The 20819-nt window shown below is 42.3% G+C and overlaps 1 protein-coding gene across 7 annotated transcripts in view; it reads right to left on the reverse strand.

The window, feature by feature from the left end:
• The window catches only part of cep192 (centrosomal protein 192), a 112668-nt gene that overhangs the window by 44892 nt on the left and 46957 nt on the right, over positions 1 to 20819 (reverse strand). For all 7 annotated transcript variants that reach the window (XR_004411717.1, XM_033019432.1, XM_033019431.1 and 4 more), the window contains 5 exons: positions 19406 to 20264; positions 16499 to 16647; positions 10448 to 10678; positions 3947 to 4072; positions 2654 to 2791 (listed from right to left, as the gene is read on the reverse strand). Coding sequence is in view for 6 of the 7 variants with exons in the window: in XM_033019432.1 (XP_032875323.1) it covers positions 2654 to 2791; positions 3947 to 4072; positions 10448 to 10678; positions 16499 to 16647; positions 19406 to 20264 (1503 nt within the window). In the remaining variant the exon portion in view is untranslated. The remainder of the gene's footprint in view (positions 1 to 2653; positions 2792 to 3946; positions 4073 to 10447; positions 10679 to 16498; positions 16648 to 19405; positions 20265 to 20819) is intronic.

Below are 20819 nucleotides of genomic sequence, written 5' to 3' on the forward strand. Positions count from 1 at the left end.
TTAATACAATCAGCCCCACCATCCCAGGACTCACTGCACCCCTTTCCATGGGGAAAGTATCCTTCCTTGGGCAAGGTGACCAAAGTTGCATAGTAGTCCATCTGTGGTCTCACAAAAAATACATACAACTGCAGAATGACATCATTGCTTCCATACTCAAAACCTCTCGTTATGAAAGCCAACATCCCATTTATCCTTTGTCCATCACCATCATCCAATCTATGACCATTCAATTAATAGCCTGTCCTTACTTTTTCTATGCAAGTAGCAGGGCTCAAAATTAGCAGTTGCCCGGGTGCCAATGACCACCCAAAGTGCCGCCGGGCAAACTAAATGCCGTCATTTTGCCCGGCTTGGCACTGCAGATACTGGTTTATACCAAAGATAGACACGAAAAACTGGAGTAACTCAGTGTGTCAGACAGTATCTCTGGAGAAAAGGAACGTGACGTTTCGTGTGGTGGCGAGGAGATCTAAACTGCCTCCCCCTTTGGCGGCGGCACCTGGCGGTGGACAGGGCAGCGGGGCGATGATACCGTCCCTGGGCGATGAGCGCTGACCTTCCTTCCCGCCCCCCCAGCCGCTCTCTCTCTCTCGTATGCCCCCCCTTATCCTGGGACCACTGATCCCCATTCCCGCCTCTATTCAGTCCTCACTGACATCACCTGTGCTCCCCTCCCCATCTACCCACCCCCCCCCCATCTATTCATCCTGCACTGATCTCCCTATCCACCTCGCATTGATTGACCTACGTCCCCCCCCCATCTATCCTACACTGGTCCCCCAATTAATTCTGTACTCACCCCTTTTCCCATCCATCCTGCACTGCCTCCCCCCATTCATCCTGTACTGATCCCCTCATTCATCCTGTACTGATCCCCTCATTCATCCTGTACTGATCCCCCGATCCATCCTGTACTGATTCCCTCATTCATCTTTTACTGAACCCCTTTCATCCTGTACTGCTCCCCCATTCATCTTTTACTGATCTCCCCATTCATCCTGTAGAGATCCCCCCCATTCATCCTGCACAGACCCTCCGATCCACACTGCACTGACCCCCTCATTCATCCTGTACTGATTCCCCCATCCATCCTGTAACAATAACGCCATTCATGCTGTACTGATCCCCCATTCATCCTGTAATGATCCCCCCCCGTCAATCCCGTACTGATCCACCCCATTCAACCTCACTGACATCCCCCGCGCTCTGCCCTCACAATTTTACCTATTCCAACCAACATGCACTAATTCCCCTGCCTCAATCCATCCATCCAGCACCTTGCCTTCTCACCCCTCTCCCCCCCCGCCATCTATCCATTCCGCACTGATTCACAGCGCCCCCCCCCCCCCGACCCTACTGTGCTGGAAATGTCTTCAGAGCGAAAATTGACTGGTTGATAACGGAATGCAATCAAATGTGTTTTAAATCCCAATGTTATTATTTGTTTTAATCCATAATGATGGATTAATTAAATTGTGAACACGTGAAACATTAAAACCGCAGTGTTCGATTGGCACTGCTACCGTTGACACATTATTACAGAATTCATTTTAACGGCAAATCAATGCTCTTAATATGGAGTATCAGTACTATTATTTAATGATCAACATTCACAACTATATGTTGGATTTATCCAGGTTTTACTTTTACAGTCAATCATATACATCACAAATTTGGTCAGGAGATATTTCAGTTGAAATTTTAACATTAATTCTGAAATGGGAATGGTGGAAACAGCGTTTATCAATAATTTTTTTTAAATCTGGTGCGTACAAACTGGGTATCTTCATTGCTGTACACAACACATACATTTAATCTGAATGTCCGGTAATGTGGCGTTTTGACACCTTTAAACATATTACCAAAAGAACATTTGCTGCAGTTATGTCCTTTGGTCATCTCTTGTTAGTTAGTGTAATGTTTAACCTGTCAGATGGGTATAGTCGGTTTTAACAGCTATTATTATAAAATGCCTTTAGAAATTTCCTTGCAACCTGTATATTTTGTTGTGGGTAAATTATGTGGGAAGCGAGAGTGTTTCTGTACCAATAGCAATAACGACCCATGCTATGGCCATGTCATGATAATTTTCAGTCCTTCACAGAAAACATGCTTGCATCAATCTGTAGTGTGCATGGTTAAGCATATATGTTACCATGGTCCAGGATTTATTGACACAGGTTGATCATACGCTGAATAATCCAAACACATTTTTGTTGGGAAGTGGAAAGAAATAATAGAAATTGCATTAATTGCAATGTGTAAAAAGGGTTGAGATACTGTATTGTAACTTTGCTGCATGTCATTGTGGTATATATCATGTCTTGATTGGTGAATATGTTTAGTTTGTGACTTTATTTGAAGCAGAAATAATGTGTAAATGCTTCATTGAGCATAATTCAGACTGGTAACTACGCACTTCGTTTGAGCACATTATCGCACGCATCATGCAAGCCGTCTTAAATTGACCACCTAAACTGTCATTTGGCAACCTAAAAAGCTGCCTAAGTTGCCTGACTGGCAACAGGGGAAAAAAGTTAAGTGAGAGCCCTGAAGTAGTTAACTTCACATTTATCCACTTCACACTGTATCAGAAATCAAAAAGTTGAGTATCAACATTACAGAATGCATTGGGGTGGTTTCTCATTACCTCTCCATCGTAACTTGCTTGCAGCACATGATTCAAGAGCAATGGGCCATCAAATTGAGAGAGTCTTTCAGTCTGCAGTGCTTTGTCTGTCACTGTGTCAGATTTGGAAAACGTAAAACATCTCCATGCAGCAGCATTCTACATAGCCCAGAAATAATTAGAATTATTATAAATAATTACCTTTCCAATTACATACAATAATTACATATAAAAAGTACAGGAGAACGTGGATAGGTGATGTTATGGGTTGGGACCCTTTCTAAGAGCAGGAATATGCAACTCAGCTCTTCAAGCCATCTTTTAACAAGGATATGCATTTCCCTTTATCTGATATAACCATTCATTCCCTTTGTTTATCAATTACCTATTTACCTATTTCTTAACATCAATAAATTATCTTCTGCCCATGGAAGAATAGAGTTCCAAAACATATGACCCCTAAAAAATTTGCCTTGTCTGTCATAATTGGATTGATTACATATTCCATAAAATGTATTACTACCCCCAAGGAGAAACATTAGGTTATCTTTAGATGAGTTACATGGATGAATAAAAATAATTATACTCTATGTATTCAACACTGGAGAAATCAATTTGGCTCTTTGAAAGTATTCTTTGCTTATAAAAATACTTTACTCATACTTAACTCCGAACAAAAAAAGTGTAAATTCAATGGAACATTTGGTACCCAGGTTGGGAGATTATTAAATGCCAGATCAAACAGTAGGGATATCTACTCACATCAGAAAAGCTCAACAATGCATAAAGTATCATCGTATCAATTTATCCTCACTGATTTCATCTGAAGGAAAGTGGTAACTAATATGGTTTTGGCGAATGCTTAAATCAGGCTAGTTATCTTGAAACCAATACCAACAATCAACAGATGCAAGTTCAAATCCCCCAGCGATACTTGTGAATTCAAGTTCCATTCATTAAAAAAACTGGAATTTAAAAAAAGCAGGATCATTATTCATGGTTATCATAAGACTAATGGATTGCTACAAAATCCAATCCGATTCATTAATGTTCTTTAGGAAAGACAATCTGCTATTCTTAGTCTGGCCTTTATGCAACTTAGAACCAACAGCATTTGGTTCACTATTAACTGCCCCCTGCAATATGCATGCACAATATCCAGTTGTATCATCACCATAACACTTCTGCAATGTTTTAAGGAGCAAGTAAGGACAGGCAATTCTGCTCTTGAAATCTGCAAAATGAGAAAGCAATAAATTATAATGAATGTTAGATAAGAGTCAAAATCAATGTGAAGATGAAAAAAAAACTTACTGCACTGATAACAAGCCGGATAGGAATGGTAGCACGAGTTTCATTGACCAGTTTGAAAGTGAGTGTTCTACCACCACCAGGTACAAAGTCACCAAAATCCAAGCATCCGTTTTTTTCTGCTAAAATCTGGAATTAGGCATTAAACATATTGTATTTTTTATTTTGCAAAATTATGTTTTTGTATTGCAGAGAATTATTTGTGATACATTACTAAGCCAGACTTCAACTTTTCTACAAGCATTATGAATTCCAAAGCAAATTTATTATTATTTTTTATTTTTTTTTAATTAAAAGCACATGTACAAATAGTAATAAATGACAAATTGGTTAGAGTTCTTCCATAGCTTCAATTTTTAAAGTTTTTTTTTAAAAGAAAAGAAATAAAGAAAGAGATAAGAGAAACTATAAACTAATAAAAAGAAAGAAAGCAAGAAAGAAAGGAGATTACAAATATAAAGATTGTGGAGATAGATCCGGGAGATGTTGAGTATAGTTGTTCATCCAACCCTAAACTCAAGTTTTGACTTTAATTTTGTGTTAAACCAGTTTACTTTTTAAATAAAATCAATAAATGGAGACCATATTTAAAAAAATAGTTCTGGTTTGTCAATTAAGACAAATCTTATTTTTTCCAAATGCAAGGTCTTGGTCATTTCCGTAATCCACATTTTAATTGTGGGGGTAGCTGTTTTCCCCCCAAAATTTGAGTATTAATTTTTTCGCTGTTATTAAACTGTAATCAAGAAAGTGTCTGTGGCTTATCGTAAAGTTTGTGCTATGTTCTGATAATCCTAATGTTATTAATTTTGGATCTGGGTCCAGTTGATTATCGATAACTTTAGAGATAATTTTTAAAATGTCCGGCCAAAAAATCTGCATTTTTATACGTTACAAAAGTGTGAGTGGCTTCAATTGGCTTCTGAAAATTGACATTTATCACAGAGAGGGGAAATACTTGGGAAGATCCTGTTTAATTTTGTCGTTGAATAGTGTAATCTATGTAATATTTTAAATTGTATTAAGGAATGTCTAGTGTTTAACGAGCAATGATGTATAAATTGTAAACTTTCATCCCATGTGTCTTTCATTATGGGTTGAGCCAGGTCATCCTCCCAGGGGGCTTCAATATGGTAGTGAATGCACTAAAAGAGAAAGCTCGAAGAGCTCTGTATGCAATAAAAAGAAGAATCTACGACATCCAAATTCCAAATAAAATCTGGCTGAAAATATTTGACAGTGTAATCCAGCCTATTGCGCTTTATGGTGGTGAAGTATCAGTCACCATAGTTATATTAAATGGGAAAAACATAGAACGGAGGCCCTGCATGCGAAATTTTGTCGGAACATCCTCCGTATCCAAAGGAAAACACCAACAAACGCATGTAGGGCGGAATTAGGCAGATACCAACTGATAATAAATATCCAGAAAAGAGCATTAAATTTTTGGAATCACCTTAAATCTAGTCCCCCCAGATACACTCCAGTTTAAAGCCCTTAAAACACAAGAGGGGATAGCCCAGAAAAGAGTTCCCTGTGTCAGTTGGTACTGAGACTAACTACCCCTATTCAGTTAAATCCTGACCAGCCTCAGATCAATACTGATCCCCAATCACCAGTTAGAGTGAACCAAATTATCAAACAATGTAAAGAAGCATATTTGGAACATTGGGATAAAGAAACCAAAAGCCAAAGCAGATTAGAATGTTACCGTGCCCTAAAAAGAGATTATAAATTGGCAGACTATCTCTCAAATGTTAGAGACATAAAGCAGAGACAGACCCTCACCAAATACAGGTTAAGTGACCACTATTTGGCAGTTGAAAAAGGAAGACAGAAGAGATTTTGGCAACCAAGAGAAAGTAGAATATGCGGCCACTGTTTGACAGATGAGGTCGAAACAGAGGTATACTTCCTCCTAAAATGCAAAAAATTTGACAAAACAAGAAAACCATACCTTGACAAACTCAGTCTGGCAACCCCTGATTTCAAAGAACTAGATGATACATCAAAACTAAGAATAATCTTTGGTGAAGGAAATACGGCACATCTTGGTGCACAATAGGTAAGAGCATGTCATAACCTGAGAGACAGTGAATGACCAATAGGCACATATGCACGCACACACTAATTGACATTAACTGACACAAAAAAATTAATATTGAATTGCTAAACTCGCTATTCTGTTGTACTGCTTACAGCTGCAAGAACATGTAGCAATCAATAAAGGGCTATAGGTCTATTGCGAGTTTATGTACAGGGACATATCTATCCATGCACTGTATACTTGTATTTATATTTATGCATTTTAAATATGTATATCATGTTTTATACTTTGGCAATATTTTATCACGCCAATAAAGTTTTTAAATTGAAAATTGAGAGAGAGAGAGAGACACACACAGAGAGAGGCAGAGACACAGCGAGAGACAGAGACACAGAGAGAGAGAGAGAGAGAGAGAGAGACAGACACACGCAGAGAGAGAGAGAGAGAGAGAGAGAGAGAGAGAAACGCAGAGATTGAGTCAGAGAGAGAGAATGAGAGAGAAGACGAGCAAGAGAGGGGGAGGGGGAGGGGGGAGAGGGAGGAGGGAGGAGGGAGGGGGAAAGAGAGAGAGAGAGACGGGGCTGCCTGAAATGAGAGAAATCAATATTCCTACCACTGGGCTGTAAGTTGACCAAATGTAATATGAGACGCTGTTCCTCAAATTTACCTTGAGCCTGACTCCGACAATGGAGAAGATCGAGGACAGAACGGTCTGTGGCGGAATGGGAAGAAGAATTAAAGTATCCAGCAACCGGGAGATCAGGTTGGTTCACATGGACTGAGCAAAGGTCTTCTGCGAAAGGATCGCCCAGTCTGCATTTGGTCTCGACAATGTATAAGAGCCCACATCTTGAACAACGATACAGTAGATGAGGTTGGAGGAGGTGCAAGTGAATCTCTGCCTAACCTGAAAGGACTGTCGGGGTCCCTGGACAGAGTCGAGGGAGGAGGTATAGAGACAGGTGTTGCATCTCCTGTGGTTGCAGGGGAAGGTACCTGGGGGTGGCATTGTCAGAGTGAGGCTAAACCCAAAATTGAGGAACAGCATCTCATTTCGACCGGAAACATCACCCTTCTCTCCAGAGATGCTGCCTGTCCCACTGAGTTACTCCAGCTTTTTGTGTCTATCTTCGGTTTAAACCAGCATCTGCAGTTCCTTATTACACTATACAGGATTCCCTTCTACTGCACCCAATGACCATTTCAATTGTACTTTCAAACAGTTCAGATTGAATACACAACAGATACAGATCATTTGGCACAAACAGTACATGCTTTTATAATCTGAGCTGCTCCCTTCTACATATTTTTTTAACAAGTTACTTCTGAAATTCCGATGCCTATTTTGTAACCAATTTATTTACGGCCTCATTATCCTCAAATGGAAATAATTTGTGTCTCTTTCGAGATTTTTAGAATCTTAAATAATTTAAATACTTAAGTCTCTACGTAGCTTCATCTTTTCAAGTAAGAGATACCAGTGTACTCATCCTTCTCCATGTATATCTCTATAACTTTAAACCTCTGGTGTTTGTGTGTGTGTGTGTGTGTGTGTGCGTGTGCGCGCGCGTGTGTGTGTGTGTGTATTTTCGCCAAAACCTACGCGGTAACGATAAAAATGTACATATTTTGACTCACATTTCCCCCTCTAAGCTATGATCAGCTTCACAAGATTTGATGCTATATTACACAACCTATCGGTGATTAAAGTTTAAAAAAAAAGACAAAACTGTAGCGGCACCAAACGTGGTGAATAAAGGTGAGGCATCAGGCCGGTTCAAACAGTCGTTTATTCAGTGGTGACACGTTAGGTTGGTGCGCTAACTATAATAACAGTTTTGCTGTAGCTGAGCGAGGTTGTTCAGACGCTCAGATACCGGTTGACTACCTTAAGGTATCGAGGTGAGATGACCTTAAGTACCAGAACACTCCCTCTAGCCCATGACGTCACGTGCCCGCCCTCATACCTCCTGACGAGGGTTCGAGCATGTGGCCCGTGTATAGGGCTGACGTCACAGGACCCCCCCCCCCCAGAACCAGAGGAAGGAATAGCATAGTCGAGGGCGGCTCCTGCATGTGGGTCTGGGACACCCCGGGCGCGGGTCGGGACGGTGGGCCCACAGGCGCAGTGACGCTCTGCGTGGGCGATCCCAAGGTACCGAGGGGTGCGAGGAGTCCGATGCAGAAGCTGCCGGATGAACTGCCTTTTAAGCTTCAACTGATGACGTCACAATGAGGTGGGCGGCCACGATGGCTCGGGTCGGCCCGTTTCACACACAGAATTTTCCACGAGCTTCGAGTGAGGTCAGGGAAGGGCCGCATTTAAATTAACGTTCCCCTTTTTCCAACCCAGGCTTCTACCCGCGACACCCCGGCAAGGAGGCATCGAGACAACAGCAGTGAGGCCTCACGATGGTGGGGCATCGCGAATGGTGGGGCCTCTCGGCGGCGGTGGGGTTTGGGCCTGTCGGTTGGCCCGGCGGCAGTTGAGCTGGGGTTGCCGCTTCTTCTCCACGGTAGCTGTGGGCCTGGGGCCGCTGGTGTCGTCGGTCCGGAGCTGTTGGTTGGCTTGGCGGGAGTTGAGCTGGGGTTGCTACTTCTTCTCCGCACTGGCTGTGGCCCCCAGGCCCACAGCCAGCGCGGAGAAGCGGCAACCCCAGCTCAAAAAGGCAGCCAACACCCCCCTTGGTTATTCACACGCCCTGCCCCCTTCCACCCCGCTGCCTCAAAAAGGTAGCCAACACCCCCCCCCCACCTTCCAGTTTATTCACAACCCCCGCCCCTCCCTGGGTTATTCACACCACCCACCCCCTCTGGGTTACTCACCCCCCCCCACAGAAAAGGCAGCCAACATCATCAAAGACCTGGCCACACACTCATTTCACCATTGCCATCGGGAAGAAGGTACAGGAGCCTAAAAACTGTAACGTCCAGGTTCAGGAACAGCTACTTCCCTACAGCCAAGCAAGAGTTTATTTGTCCTATCGGGGACATATGACAATAAAACACTTGACTCTTGACCCCTGCACACCCCCCCCCCCCCCCCCCCCCCCCCAACCCCCTGCCTCGGCATCCCCCAAAGCCCCTGCTCTCTTGCCTCAAATTCCATAATTTTCCTTGTGTGGTATGGGGGTGATTGACCCGGGGGGCGCATGTCTCCGGGGTGAGCGCGGACACCAGGTGCCCCCCCCCCCCCCCCACATTGGAGGATGGGGCCCAATGGGTCCCACGGTCTATATCTCTCCAAATCTCTCCTTGCCTCCCGTGGAAGCTATGAGTGAGTGGTGTAATATTGCGTTGGAGGACCAGGCCTCCCATGTGACAGGGACCCAACGGGTCCCAGTTGGTCTAGTTTATACTATTAAAAGTCTCGACTTGTTTGTCTGTCTGTCTGTCTGTCTGTCTGTCTGTGATCTCAGGAGCAACGCCAAAACGGTACACAATAGAACAATTTTTTGCAACATCAGCTCAGCTTTTTCCCGTGGTCGTTTGTATCAAGTTTCTTCACATTTGATGTTATATTTCACAAGTTATTGATATTTCAAGGTTTTAAAAAGCCAAATTCAACAAGATTTTTAGTGTTAAAATACTTCCTGCCAGCTTCTAACAGACTTCGATACAAAGTTGCAATATAGGAAGACTCTGTGCTTCCACCAACTTTTCACCTGTATGGGATATCACAGTCCTCCACCTGACATTTGCAACAATGTTGCCATCATACAACACTTACTCCAGCTCCTGGCAGGACAGGAGGGGGAGGGTGAATTGGTATTGCAATTGAGAAAGTGCAAATTGATTATTTTTTTAATCCAGTGCTGGGGGAGGCAGGGGTGTGCTGGAATCTTATGTTCAGCAACGGGTTAAGTTGGGGGACCATGCCTCCCATGGGGGCAACAGATTAGTGGTGCTATATTACGTTGGGGATCGGGTTGCGTTGGAGGACCAGGCCTCCCGTGTAACAGGGACCCAACGGGTCTGAGTTGGTCTAGTTAGATATAAACTTGTAGACCAAGCACTTCAGGAGGGGGAAGTTGGGGATCCATGAACATGATTACATGATTTTATTAACAGAACAATTGATTTCACACTTCAGTCTCAGCATGCCTTGGAGTTCACTTTGATTTCCAACAAGATTAATTATTACGTAGAATAATTTCTCTAAACGTGGTTGATATTAATATTATTAATTCCATTCAAAGTCACTCCATTGACCCTCCTACAGTCTCCTCATACTGAAGCATAAGTCCTGCTTACTTGCATAACCAAACAGCACCTCGGGCATCCAAAATAACCCGATGCGCAAAATGTTAAAGGCGGAAAATTTTTAAAGACCATAGAAATGAGCAACATAATAACTGGTGATGCCACATTGGACTGGATTAATTTAACAGCATAGGATTAATTCATATTCAACATAAATGCCTGGTGCATTTAAACTATGTTAAATAATACTTCACCTCAACCAAAGGATCTTCTGCCACAGCTGTAACAATCACTCTGACTGCAAGTGCTTCTGCTCTGGCAAATGTATTGGCATCTGCTGAAACTGAATGCGAGGAGACAGATAACACACACTGAAAAACTCCAGGGTGACGTGGAAGGAACATCAGTTTTAAATCTTCAGTGACATGAGGGCCAATTATGGTTTTGTTCTTGAATATCCAACACTGATGAGCAAATGTATCCATCTGTGAAGTACAAAATAAATGTGAATCAAATAGTTAAATGTAGCTGATCCGCTACATCACAGACTAGAATTGCTTTACTTAAAATAGATTTCAAACCATCCTAGTCACGGAATGAAGATACAAATGCACTTTCTAACTTAAAGGGGCGGCACAGTGGTGCAGCAGTAGATTGTTGCCTTACAACACCAGGGACCTGGGTTCGATCCTGGCTGCACGTGCTGTTTGTATGTTCTCCCTGTGAACTCATGGGTTTTTCCTGGGTGCTCTGTTTTCTTCCCACATTCGAAAGACTGGCAGGTTTGTATGTTTTAGGCTCTCTAAATTGTCGCTAGAATGTAAGATCGAATTAGTGTACTTGTTGTAGCGGCATATTTTTATATCGTTCAAGAGATTATTCCCTCCAGCCACTTAAGAAACTACATGGCTTTAGGAGAATGTTGTAATACGCATGTGAGCTCTCCGTGAGACCTTTAGAGCTTCTCAACAGTTAAATCTTCATAACAGTCTTTTGATTAATAGTTTCTTTATTGTTGAAGAAAAACAATAAGATATTCATCCGACCTTCTACTCTGACTCGTGCATTTTACATCCGTCAAACTCCAGCATATCGCTTTTAAACATTAGAAAACTCCTCGTGTCTCGGCAAAACCCCACATGATTGAAGGGTGTTCCTTCACCATGTAGCTCTAAAACTGAACTAAAACTAAGCTTCTGTACAAGAAACCCCTAAGCTTCTGTACAAGAAACCAAGCACGCCCCTGACTACGTAATAAATCCCACCCACATAATTACGGGCAGTCTAAAATGTAAAGACAAATGCCATAATTAATGACACACTAAATAAGCCAAATGGCCACTACACGGGTGATCACTGGCCAGCGCAGACTCAGTGGGCCAAATGGCTTGATTCCACACTGTGCCTCTCAACAAAACGAAAATTTTAATAGTCACCGAAAGTTGACTCATAATGGCATTTCCAAGTTAAATTGTTATCCTGACATTGGATGCATAATGACCTAATATGGCCAGCATTCAGGTTGAGTACAGTCATTTGATAGCCAGGTAGCACTTTTAAATCACCAAGTTTTCACTAGATTGCAAGTTGTAGAGTAAAAGGGAAATGCTTCATGAATGGAAATCTGGTCACACAGCTTAAAAATAGTTTATTTTTCCACCCCTCACAAAAAAAGTCATACTTCTCTATTGACTGGTTAGGCATCTGAAATTAGTTGTAATGAATGCATATTTAAAATAAGTGAGTGGGGAGCTACATACAAGATTTTTGATCAGGAGGAGCCATCTTGGGGAACGGCTGCTAACCAGCAGCCGTCCGTTTAATTCATTTTTTTTCCCAGTTTTTAGTTAGTTTTGTTTGTCGTTTTTTCGGAGAAATGGACTTCTTATTGTGGGGGGAAGGAGGTAACCTTACTTCTAGGTCCCTACCCGGTCGGTGAGGCAGCTTTTTCTCTGGGCTGCCCGTCGACCCATCCTCGTGGCCTACCAGTGGGCTTGGAGCGCCGTTGCTTGGTGGGGACCGCCCAGCACCTCGTCTTCGGTGGCGGCACAGCGCTGGAACGCCACCGTGGAGCGGGCGATGCCTTGCCTGGGTCGCCGCGCTGGAGCTCCGGTGAGCTGAACCGCCTAGAGCAACACCTCCGGGCTGCGGGTCTGCGGAGCAGAGCGGGCGGCGCCGACATTAACATCGGGAGCCTGGGAGCTCCAACTCGGTGCGTCCTTGTCGGCTTCGGAAGCCGACAATCCCCTGCTAGGAAGCGGCCGTTCCAGGTGGCCCAGCCGCTGTGAGGACTCTCCCGACGCCGGGGCAAGACCACCCGGCTAGAACGGCCAGGAATATCGGGCCTCCGTTGAGGCAACAGCGGTGGCCTTAATAGGCCTGACTTTTGGGAGAACTGGGGTTGGGGACTGGACTTTTGTGCCTTCCCTTACAGTGGTAACCACTGTGGGGGGATGATTTTTCTGTGTGTAAGGTACTTTGTTAGTCTGTGTCCAAGATGGCTGTCGGAAGAGAGAGTGGACGCTGGCGCGCTTTAGCTGCCGCTGCTCTCTCTTCACATTGTGTTTTTTTGATTTTTTGATTTTGTGTTTTTGGAGCGATTTCTATCTTTAATTTGTGTATTGATGATGTCCTTATTATTTATTTTTCTCCGACTATATGTTTTTTTTCTCTTCTGTTTAATCTTTGTAAGGTGACCTTGAGATTTGAAAGGCGCCCGAAAATAAAATTTATTATTATTATTATTATTATTATCAGGAAAAAGTAATGATGGATTCCTCTTTCACATAAAAGTGGCTTGGAAAGGAACTTGGAACATTGGAATGTATTTAACCAATACTGAAATTCATTAAGGTGGGTGTATAAAATACAAGGAAAACTAAAAATTATTTCCAGTATTCCCAAAAGCAGTAGCAACAATCTACCAGATGGATCACATAAATAGTTTAGATGTAGAAACAAGGAACTGCGGATGCCGGTTTATAAAAGAAAGACATAAAGGACTGGGGTAATTCAGCAGGTCAAGCAGCATCACTGGAGAACATGGGTAGATTCTCCATGGATAGCACTTTGTGAATAGTTTATAAGCATCCGAGAGGATGAAATCCAGGCAAGAATGAGGGAGAAAGAGGGGAGCACTGATGCACTTGGACAAGGAAAACTTGGAGGTTTCAGCGGGTCACCAATGCAGATTGTTTACAGATTGAATAACCTTTTCCTGTCCCGTACATCCCATAAACCTATGTTAAATGCAAATCCTAATAACATTAATGCAGTGATCTCAATGATCTACAAATTATTAATCTTATAAAATTATTAACAAAGGAACCCATTTGTCCCATTATATTTATGCTGGTTGATAAAGAGCTGATACCAAGTCTGTGGTCTTCAATAGAAACAGTGCCCTCCGTAATGTTTAGGACAAGACCCATCATATATTTATTTGCCTCTGCATTCCACAATTTGACATTTGTAATAGAAAAAAAATCACATGTGTTCATCGTCAGATTTTAATAAAGGCTATTTTCACACATTTTGGTTTCACCATGTAGAAAATGCAGGGTTTTAACATAGTCCCCCCATTTCAGGGCACCATAATGTTTGGGACACAGCAATGTCATGTAAATGAAAGTAGTCATGTTTAGTATTTTGTTGCATATCCTTTGCATGCAATGACTGCTTGAAGTCTGCGATTCATGGACATCACCAGTTGCTAGGTGTCTTCTCTGGTGATGCTCTGCCAGACATCTTTAGCTTATGCTTGTTTTGGGGGCTGGACTCCTTCATTTTTCTCTTCAGCATATAAAAGGAATGCTCAATTGGGTGATTGACTTGGCCACTCAAGAATTGACAACTTTTAAACTTTGAAAAAATCCTTTGTTGCTATAGCAGTATGTTTGGGATCATTGTCTTGCTGTAGAATGAACCGCCAGCCAATGAGTTTTGAAGCATTTGTTTGAACTTGGGCAGATATGAAGTGTCTATACACTTCAGAATTCATTATGCTCCTACCATCAGCAGTTGTGTCATCAATGAAGATAAGTGAGCCAGTACCTTCAGCAGCCATACATGCCCAGGCCATAACACCCCCACCACCGTGTTTCACAGATGAGGTGGCATGCTTTGGATCTTGGGCAGTTCCTTCTCTCCTCCATACTTTGCTCTTGCCATCACTCTGATATAAGTTAATCTTCGTCTCATCTGTCCACAAGACCCTTTTCCAGAACTGTGGTTGCTCTTTTAAGTACTTCTTGGCAAACTATTGGCTATCCTATTTTTGCGGCTAACCAATAGTTTGCATCTTGCAGTGTAGCCTCTGTAGTTCTGTTCAGATTCCGATTCAATCGTTATTGTCATGGTGCAGTGTACAGTAAAATGTACAGCAAAATGCAGTTAGCATCTCGCCCAGAAGAGCGAACATAGAATAATGGAACAGTAATATATATATATATGTACATATAGTAGCAGTAGTGCAATTTTTCTGGGGGAAGGAGTGTCCAGGCTGGGGATGACTGGCAATCACCAAGGTGCAGAGTTAAGTTGTGTAACAGCCGCAGGGAAGAAGCTGTTCCTGAACCTGCTGGTCCGGCAACGGAGAGACCTGTAGCGCCTCCCGGATGCGAGGAGGGTAAACAGTCTGTGGCGAGAGCAGTCCTTGACGATGCTGCGCGCCCTTCGCAGACATCGCTTGCTCTGGACAGACTCGATGGAGGGGAATGAGGAACCGGTGATGCGTTGGGCAGTTTTCACCACCCTCTGCAGTGCTTTCCGGTCGGAGACGGAGCAGTTGCCATACCATGCTGTGATACAGTTGGTAAGGATGCTCTCGATGGTGCAGCGGTAGAAGTTCACCAGAATCTGAGGAGGCAGATGGACCTTCTTTAGTCTCCTCAGGAAGAAGAGACGCTGGTGAGCCTTCTTGACCAGTGTTTGAATTATTGTGGGTCCAAGAGAGGTCATCAGAGATGTTGACCCCCAGAAACCTGAAGCTAGAAACACGTTCCACCTCCGTCCTGTTAATATGGACAAGGGTGTGCGTGCCACCCCTAGAACTTCTGTAGTCCACAATGAGCTCTTGAAGTCTTCTGCGAACAGTGATCATTGACAAATCCACACCCGACTCCTGAAGAGTGTTTCTGATCTGACGGACTGGTGTTTGGGTTTTTTTTCTTTAGACCTCCACAGTGAGGTCCACAATAATTCACTGTGGAGGTCTAAAGGGTTCTTCCTTGGCCTGCTAGTCCAATTAGTAAGCTCACAAGTGCTCTTTCTTCTTAATGATGTTCCAAACAGTTGATTCTGGAAAGCCGAAGGTTTGGTTGATGTCTCTAACAGTTTTATTCAGTCTCATAAGGGCTTCGACTTTCATTAGCACAACTTTGGTCCTCATTTTGTTAAACAGCAATAAAAGTTTCCAAAGGGGATGGAAAGACCGGAGGAAAGTCTAGGCGCTGAGAGCTCTCTTATACCTGCATTAAGGAGGCAATTAAACACACCTGAGTAATTACAAACTCATGTGAAGCCACGTGGTGAGTTTACTAATCCCAAACATTATGGTGCTCTGAAATGGGGGGGACTATGTATAAACACAGCTGTAATTTCTACCTGGTGAAACCAAAATGTGTAAAAATAGCCTTTAATAAAATCTGACAATGCGCATTTTAACCACATGTGATTTTTTCTATTACAAATCTCAAATTGTGGAGTATAGAAGCAAATAAATAAATGATGGGTCTTTGTCCCAAACACTACGGAGGGCACTGTATGACATCTTCAAATCATTTATTTTGCTAAAAGCTCTGAAATGTCTGCAGTGGTCAACAAAACTGAAGACTTCAAAAGGACACAAAATGTTGGAGTAGCTCAGCAGGTCAGACAGTATCTCTGGAGAAAATGGGTAGGTGACATTTCAGGTCGAGACACTTCTTCAGACTTTCTACTTTCACACAAATCAATTATAGCAAGATGTGACTTGTTGTGCAAGTGGTATAGCAAGTGATTGTGCTTAAAATAATCCTTTTCAACTTAAGCAAAGCATATCTTTCTTTAAAAAAATTAGTGCTGAACATAAGCGGTAGCAATGTAAAATTTCCATTTAGTGTAGGGTTTAATTATGGATCTGCACAACAGTACCACTCCGAACTTAGCCAGAAGGAAACGTTCAAGATTAGTGATGGCTGAAGGACAGCCAAACAGAATTAAAAAAACTTAAAATTTATCCAAAAGCAAAATGTGAATACATCTTGGGTAAAATGAACCACTGGTAGCTGTAAAGCATAATTTTGCTCAAATTTTACAATACAAACCTTTTCCCCATTCAGTGCAACACTAACTACTCCAATCGATACTTGCATCCATCTCTCGGTTGGATTGAACATGCTGAGTGATGTTTGTGATGCTATTCCAACACAGCATGAATTTGGAAACCTCAATTCCTCAGGGAGCAATATACAACCTAAACCAAAAATTAAGATTTAAGAGAAAAAATACAAAATCCATCAGTAAATAAAATGATTAAACCACAACATTCTTTCTAATAAGCGAGTTCAGTATTCTGACCGCATGCCCTGGTCATAGGTCACTCGCGATAAACATTCTCAGCAACTGTGCTGCTGCATGTATACAGACCTGCATTTCTTCCATAGTCAGGATCAAACCCGGGTCTCCGGCGTTGCCAATTAGTCACTGGATCAACCCCGTCCCCTCTCAAGTGCCCTAGGTGGCCGGGGCGACCCTGGACCGACGGGTGTCAGACGGGAGCCAGTGCGGAGAAGAGCCAGGCCCACAGCCAGTGCGGAGAAGAAGCGCCAACTTCTTATACACATATATATATATACATACACATATATATACACACACACACACATATATATATACACACAATACACATATATATATACACACACACACACACACATATATAGTTATATATTCATATATAAATATAAACTGTTTTGTTTTCTCGTTTATAACATTATTTACAGAGTACTATGTTTACATATTCTGTTGTGCTGCTGCAAGTAAGGTTCATTGATCTAACTGGGACGTGAGAAAATAAAACACTCTTGACTCTTGATTTACGTTGCTAATGTGTGGGATAGAACAAGTGTACGGGTGATCAGTGGTCGGCTGGACTCGGTGGGCCGAAGGGCCTGTTTCCACGCTGTATCTTTAAACTCGATATGAAGAAGACTTGCACATTTTTATTAAAAAATTTGCGGGTAAAAACACTAAAACCAGAGGGAGTCTAAAGAAGGGTCTCTACCTGAAACGCCACCCAATGTCTTCTATCCAGAGATGCTTCCTGCTCCATGGAGTTCCCCTGCACAATTAAAGCATGGAATAGTCTTCACGCTACAATAGTTACCCAACCAGACGCACCTAAATTTAAGGTAGCTCTTTTTTCCCCCCAAGAACCCTTTTTTTGCTTAAGTCTAAGTCAAGAGTCAAGAGAGTTTTATTGTCATGTGTCCCATATAGGACAATGACATGCTTGCTTGTTTCAACACAACAGAATATGGAAAAATAATACAGAACAGGAGATAAAAGTTCAGTATGTCTATATACCATAGACCATGTTGTTCAGAGTTTGGAGTTTGGTGGTGGACCCTCCACCACCTCCAGTTTAAATTCCATTTGGAATATTTTTGGAGGATCAGGAAACCAAGAAACAAATTACTCCAGGGAGTTACACAATCTCGGACCCGCAAATGACTGCACCTCCACAGACTCCTCTGTCAAACTTCTCAAGTTTGCAGACAACAACCCTGATTGGACTGATCCAGGATGGGGAGGAATCTGCCTACAGACAGGAAGTGATACAGCTGACGTCCTGGTGCCATCACAACAACCTGAAGCTCAATGCTGTTAAGACAGTGGAATTGATTGTGGACTTTAGGAAAGCTCCCCCTCCCCTCACCAATAACAACACCACAGTCACATCTGTGGAGTCTTTTAAGTTCTTTGGAACCATCATCTCCAAGGTCCTGAAATTGGGGGGCCATCATCGACACCACATCGACAGTCAAAAAGGCCTAACAGAGGATGTACTTTCAGCGACAGCTGAGGAAACACAATCTGCCACAGGCAACGATGGCCCAATTCTATAGTGCTATCGTAGAGTCTATCCTCACCTTCTCCATCATGGTCTGGTTTGGCTCAGCCACCAAGCACGACATCCGGTGGCTACAGCGAATCGTCCGATCAGCTGAGAAGGTTATTGGCTGCAACCTTATTTCCATTGACGAACTGTACACTGCAAAGGCCAGGAAGCGAGCGGGTAAGATCATCTCTGACCCCTCTCACCCTGGCCACAAACTCTTTGAATCACTTCCCTCCATAATGAGACTCCGGACTGTCAAAGTTGCCACAGCCAGATATAAAAACAGCTTTTTTCCATGAGTAGTAGCTCTATTCAATAACCAAAAATCTGTAGCTTCCTTTTGCTCTGGTATTTTATTTAATTCACATGTTTAATCGATAATGTTTTATTATTAATGTTTAGTGTCATTCTTAATTGTCACTGTATGTCATGTTGTTACTTGCGAGCGGAGCACCAAGGCAATTCCTTGTATGTGAACATACTTGGCCAATAAATTTACTCATTCATTCATTCATTCATGTGTGATAGAATACTCCCAATTCGCCGAGGGGAGTTGAGCTTGAGCAACTGCTTAATAACATCGAGGATAATTCGATTGGTATCCATTAACCGCCACAAGTATTAATTCCCACGACCAATAGTGCACACTGGCTGCCATATCCATCATCTAAATAATGCAAGATGCAGTTACTTGCCCAAGCAACTTTGTCAGCATCTCCCAAACCAAATCAAGTTGAGTTTATTGTCATATGCACAAGTACGTTGTGATACAAGTACCAAATGATCACTATCACTGAAGATGTTTACGTGCAAATGAGAACACCACCACCTGTCGGTTTCCCTCCAAGGTGCACACTCCGCTGACTTGGAAATATTGCCACTCCTTGATCAGTGCTGGGTTTGAATCTTGCAACTCCTTATCCAACAGCACTCTGGGAGTAAATTTTATTAAAAACTTCAGTGGTTTAAAGCAGCGACACAACACCAGCTTCTCAATCAAGGGCAATGAGGAATTGGTAGATTAATAAAAACATTAGTTTCTTGAGTAATTAATAAAACATAATTCAAGAAGCAACAATCTTTAAAACGTTTTGGAAAAAAAAACACCTACCGACATCACTCATGTGAGGACCGCCTGACCAATGATCAAGCATGCCGATTCTCGAAGGCTGATAACCAACAGACTGCATTTGAAAATTAGGTTCCTGTGGTATACTATGTGCATTGTAGAACTGAGCTGGGTCTTGGATCCTCATTCCCAATTTTGGATCAAGTTGAGTTCCAAAAGCTTGAACATTCCCCATGAACAAATTAGCAGCAGGCAAACCACCTGGAAGCCTGTATATGTTTGATGACAAAGTGTTCCCCAAGTAACATGAAGTCAAAGGTACATTTAGGCAATTGGTGCTGGTGGTGAGATTGCTCAGATATTGCTGGGCCAGTGGAGTTGTTAATAATGAATTTGCAGTCAGTAATGTCGGAACTGCAGGTATATCTGACACAGCTCCATGAGGTTGAAAACTCAAAATAGGCATCCATTTGTCACCCAATCCATTGGTATTTGTGGAGGCTGCATCCAAGGATTCCATGCAATGCAGTTCATTCATCTTGCTCTGTGAAGGTGCACCAACATTATCAGTTTTGTGTTGTGCAGGTGATCCTTTGTACGTTATTGACTTGCTTGACACTGATGGAGAAGAATCCAATTGCTGTATCTTCACATTCTCAGATTGTGAAGAAGGTAACTTGTTTAAGTCCAGTCTACTTTCATGTTTACCTACAGAACTTCTGATTTCATTTTCTTGCTGCTCATCATTGCACAATTTCCTTGGTTGTGAATTAGTATTGAAATAATCATTTGTACATCCATCCAATGACGTCAGCTCGCTTGTATTAACTATAGTTTGATCTGGTGTTGCTGTTGGACTTGCTCGAATAATTGTGGTACTTAGTTCAATAATTTTATCATTCTGTGGAAGAAATTTTTTTCGTAGGAAAAATATACGAGTTAAATTGCAAGATGGATAATAAAATATAGTTGAGAAACGAAGGGCTGTCTATAGCAATAGCATGAACTGTTCTCACTGGTTCCCATGGACTTCACACTAGCTTAATCTAACTGGTCACACACTGTCACACTAACTAGCTTGACATTGTTTGATCTTCTGGGGCTTGGGAAGTCAAGACCTAATCTTAAAAAAGTTCATTTCTGAACTCTGGGTGATTTTGCATGACCAATTATTTACACAAATGCAAATTTTAAATGCACGAAAGGTTCCAAAGTGATAAATAGCAAATTGAAAATGCTATGGTTTAAAAAGCTGCTAAAGAAGAACATTTAGGCTGTGGGCCGAGCATCAAAAATGTGTCTAGAAATGGGATTTTGTGACCCAAGTCACCAAACTACATGAAATTTTCACATATTGTGTAAAAAATTTTATATAAATCACCCCTGAAACTCGATATGAAGAAGACTTGCACATTTTTATTAAATTAGAGAAAAACCGGAAAATTTTCGGGTAATT

The sequence above is a fragment of the Amblyraja radiata genome, chromosome 4 (genome assembly GCF_010909765.2).
Source record: "Amblyraja radiata isolate CabotCenter1 chromosome 4, sAmbRad1.1.pri, whole genome shotgun sequence".
NCBI classification, from domain to species: Eukaryota; Metazoa; Chordata; class Chondrichthyes; order Rajiformes; family Rajidae; genus Amblyraja; species Amblyraja radiata.